Below are 4329 nucleotides of genomic sequence, written 5' to 3' on the forward strand. Positions count from 1 at the left end.
CGCCCGCCGGAGAATCCTCCGCCGGAGTCGGAGAAGGTTCCGGCGGCGGAGGCGGAGATGTCACCGGAAAACGCGTCGCCGAGCTTAGCACGGCGGAAAGGCAGGAGATTCAGATGAAGAAAGCGAAGCTCATTAGCATGCTCCATGAGGTATGTACATATACTGATGATATACGTATATATATTTGCGTTGTGGATTAAAAAAATTGCTAAGTTTGTGTCTTTTTCAATGGATATTTGGACCCTCTCATATATTTTCTAAATTATAATTCACTATTCAAAAACTTGACTTATATGGGATGAATTCTTGCACAGTATATAAACACGTGAGCGAATATATATACACGTTACATCTATACATATATGCACAAGCCTACAATATCTCACCAAGTTGCTGCTTTTAAAGAACTCCAATCATACCTCTTATGTTTATCGAATTTCGAAATCTACCCTTTTAGTTATTTCAATTATCGAAATACCCCAGACAAGATTATTACCTTTTTCATCGCAAATTCTTGTTTCACTTTTGTCACAATTCATTTGAGTCCTAACAATGAATCTCACAACAAACCACATGCAACAGATTTTAATTTTATTTCGTTTTTAATAAAATTACGAAATCAACCCACTTTACATTTTTTTTTACGTCACAAAGCACCCTCTACAAGATTTACCTTTTTCACATTTCATTTGAGTTCTTACGACGATTATTGCTACAAAAACCATGCAAAGAATCCTAATTTTCATTTCCCAACATTGATGATCCAAAAGGTGGACCAAAGATACAGGCAATACCACCACCAGATGCAGATAGTGATATCATCTTTCGAGCAAGCAGCTGGGATAGGCTCGGCAAAGTCTTACACTTCTTTGGCCCTAAAAACGATATCGAGACAGTTCCGATGTCTGAAAGATGCGATCTCCGGACAAATCGAGACCGCGAACAAGAGCCTTGGAGAAGAAGAAAGCGTGTCCGGTGGCGGAAGGTTCGAGGGCTCAAGGTTGAAGTTTGTGGATCATCACTTGAGGCAACAAAGGGCGCTTCAGCAGCTGGGGATGATTCAGCATCCTAACAACAATGCTTGGAGACCCCAGAGAGGATTGCCCGAACGAGCTGTCTCCGTTCTTCGCGCTTGGCTCTTCGAACACTTTCTTCATCCGTAAGTTACCCATTTCTTGTTTATATATATATGTGTGTATATATATTGTCAATTTCCACTTACAAGATCTTACACGACAGCATGTTTAACTTGGAAAAATCTCAGGATGAGCGATATACCGGAAACAATTATACGTAAGCATGCAAATAAACGTTCCTTGAATAGTTGTTAACCCTTTGTTAAAAAACCATTATTTTTTATTATCCATGAGCGTGAATATGCCATAACTTAATGGTCACATATGGTACGTCCTCTTTCAAAATATTTTAGTGACCTCAAGAAAGTTTTGAAAGTTCCTGTGGTATGAAGAAAGTTTTGGTCTATGTTTTTGGTTTTAGATACCCCAAGGATTCGGACAAACACATGTTGGCGAAACAAACCGGATTGACTCGAAGCCAGGTAATGTAATTGATAGGAACAAATGTTTATTTGTTGTTCTTAAATAATTTCTTACAAAAACTTGATTTCTTTTTAGGTATCAAACTGGTTCATAAATGCGAGAGTCAGGCTATGGAAACCGATGGTGGAGGAGATGTACTTGGAGGAGATGAAGGAACAAGAAAAGAACAATGGACCAATGGACAAGACAGTGGATGAAAACAATGAAGATTCAGCATCCAAATCCATGAGCAACCACGACAAGAGCTCCGTCGGAGCAGAAGATTACCAACTAAACAGCAACTTGCCTAACCGCAATGTGGTCCTAGAAGGTGTTATTGGAGCGCAAGGCAGCCCGAAAAGGCTTAGAACCAGCGACGAAATGCTGATGCAGCCAATGAATACGGGCTTCAACCCAAACGAGAAACTCACGATGAAGATTCTAGAAGAGAGGCAAGGCCTAAGAGACGGATATTCGTTCGTGGGGAATTTCGGGCAATACCAAATGGACGAGATGCCAAGATTCGACGTCTCGGATCACCAGCACTTGATCGTGCCGCCAAGAACATTTTCAGGCAACAATGGAGTCTCGCTTACACTTGGATTGCCTCACTGTGAAAGCTTATCAGCGACACATCACCAAAACTTCATGCCTAACCACAACATTCAACTCGGAAGACGGGTGAAGATCAATGGTGAAACGGACGATTTCGGCGCCATGAATGCATCAGCATCAACACCACATTCATCGTCAGTAGCTTACAATGGAATCAACATGGAGAACCAGAAGAGATTCGTGGCGCAGTTATTGCCGGACTTAGTGTCCTGAAGAAGAATCAATAAAACCAGAGATTGATGAAAAGCCAAAACATTGGTATAAAGAGAGGACTTGGTGAAAGTTATATACATTTTTAGTATAGATGGTTTACAAGTTTTCATACTATAAAACACCCATTGAACATAAGAACAAGTAAATTAGGGTTTGATTATATATATATATATGGGGTTGAGGCTTGTTGATTTTGTATGTTTTCTTTTCGGAGGATGGATAGGGATAATATATTGTATGGCTTAGCGACGTATAATTTTACAAGAGCTTGTTTTGGGCTTTATACCACTTTTGAGATTTTCTTCTTTTATCACTTCGAGCACGTTTTAAATTTTTTATCTTTTATATTTTCTTTAACAGTTATATTAGATACGTATTGGAAGTTATACAAATTTTATAGTGTACCTATTTCAATATTTTTTATTTATTTATTTTTATGGTATTAAAAGTTCTAAATAGAAAACACCTATACACAAACATAAAAAAAATCCAAAACTTCTAATAATACACCGTTTTGTTTCGATCTTATTGTGGTAGAAACCTGCAAAAAGTTCCAAACAGAGTCTATAGTGTTGAGAAGAATGTCGAGCGACGCGCACACACAATACAACTCCATGGTTTGGGCCAAAGTCGTAAGGCCCAATTGACCAATACATGATACAAGACTTGGGCCAAGAGCCCAGAGCTGATTGAAGATGCCAACCGAACAAAGATGAAGAATATCCTCTCCCACGATTACATATATGCATCACGATGATTTTATTTATTTTCCTTTGATTATGTTTCCCTTATTTGCTTTTACCGTTGTACTACTTTATTTGTTTGCATAATTTTCCTTGCTTACGTTTTAGTGTTTCACGTGTATATACGAACAATATTATGAATAAAAGTTGTCTTCTTTATCTATTAAACTTCAATCTCCTTCACCGAAGCCTGTAGTTTAGATCATCCAATCACTCGTTGTCAACGAATACCAATGATTGTAATTCACATCGAATGTGTATGATCATTTCTATGATCATCAATCGCACATCATTTTAGTATTAATTTATCATCGTTCTCATAATGATAATTGACTACGGATGGAATTTAGAATCATCTTTCAATGATCAAGGATACCGATATATGACAAATATGCAAATCATATAACGTGTTCGTAATGCATTCATAAATCAATGAATCAATATAAGAAGATTCAAAATGTCATATCATGGATCATTTTATAGCATCACAAACAACAATATTCACACCGACGAGAAGCATTCCAAATGCTTTTGGAACTGATATGCTATGATATGTGACAAGAAAGAGCGATTTAAAGACTCGAGATTGAATCTCGGGAACTCGATCACAAGAGAATGCTTCTCTTCTACTCTAGGACGTGTCTAATAAGTATTAGGATGTGTTCGTGGGTTTGGGTGGCGTCCTTGGCTTTTTTAAAGACTTCCAAAACGCTAATAAGTATTAGGATGTGTTCGTGGGTTTGGTCGAAATTGGTTGAATTAATGTAATTTAACCGAAACATAAAACAGTGTTGGAATTCGGCCGAATGGTGAATAGTAACTATGAATAGTGACTATAAATAGTGTCTATAAATAGTAACCGTGAATAGCGTCGGTGAATAGTAACCGAGCAAAAATCCCACATCGAAAATTCTAGCTATTTTTAAGGGTTTTGAACTATTGATAACTCCTATTTTTCTCTATATTTTTATGAGAGTTTGTCTAGGTTTTACAGGATAATCACATGCATTTATAGGCATTCTAGGCATGTTAGGACACAAAACCCGGTTGTGCTTTAGTTTTGCAGAGCTACAGGTTTCGAAGATGATTGGATGCGAAAAGGAACATTTTTGGAGCGTTAGAGATGAAGTTCAGATGAGGTACTCATATTGCGAGATCAATAACTTTCTCTACAGAAGTTCAAATCATGCAAGACTTTCACCATTGGAAAGAACATTTCA

At 37.7% G+C, this 4329-nt stretch overlaps 1 protein-coding gene across 1 annotated transcript in view; it reads left to right on the plus strand.

The window, feature by feature from the left end:
* LOC104800014 (BEL1-like homeodomain protein 1) overlaps positions 1 to 2661 on the plus strand; it is a 4308-nt gene extending 1647 nt beyond the window's left edge. The window contains exons 4-7 of the mRNA XM_010522714.1: positions 1 to 149; positions 771 to 1159; positions 1498 to 1558; positions 1635 to 2661. The exon at positions 1 to 149 is cut by the window's left edge and continues 5 nt beyond it. Coding sequence (XP_010521016.1) covers positions 1 to 149; positions 771 to 1159; positions 1498 to 1558; positions 1635 to 2366 — 1331 coding nt within the window. The 3' untranslated portion in view covers positions 2367 to 2661. The remainder of the gene's footprint in view (positions 150 to 770; positions 1160 to 1497; positions 1559 to 1634) is intronic.
* Positions 2662 to 4329: the final 1668 nt, after the last annotated feature.

The sequence above is a fragment of the Tarenaya hassleriana genome, unplaced genomic scaffold (assembly GCF_000463585.1).
Source record: "Tarenaya hassleriana unplaced genomic scaffold, ASM46358v1 Cleome63, whole genome shotgun sequence".
NCBI classification, from domain to species: Eukaryota; Viridiplantae; Streptophyta; class Magnoliopsida; order Brassicales; family Cleomaceae; genus Tarenaya; species Tarenaya hassleriana.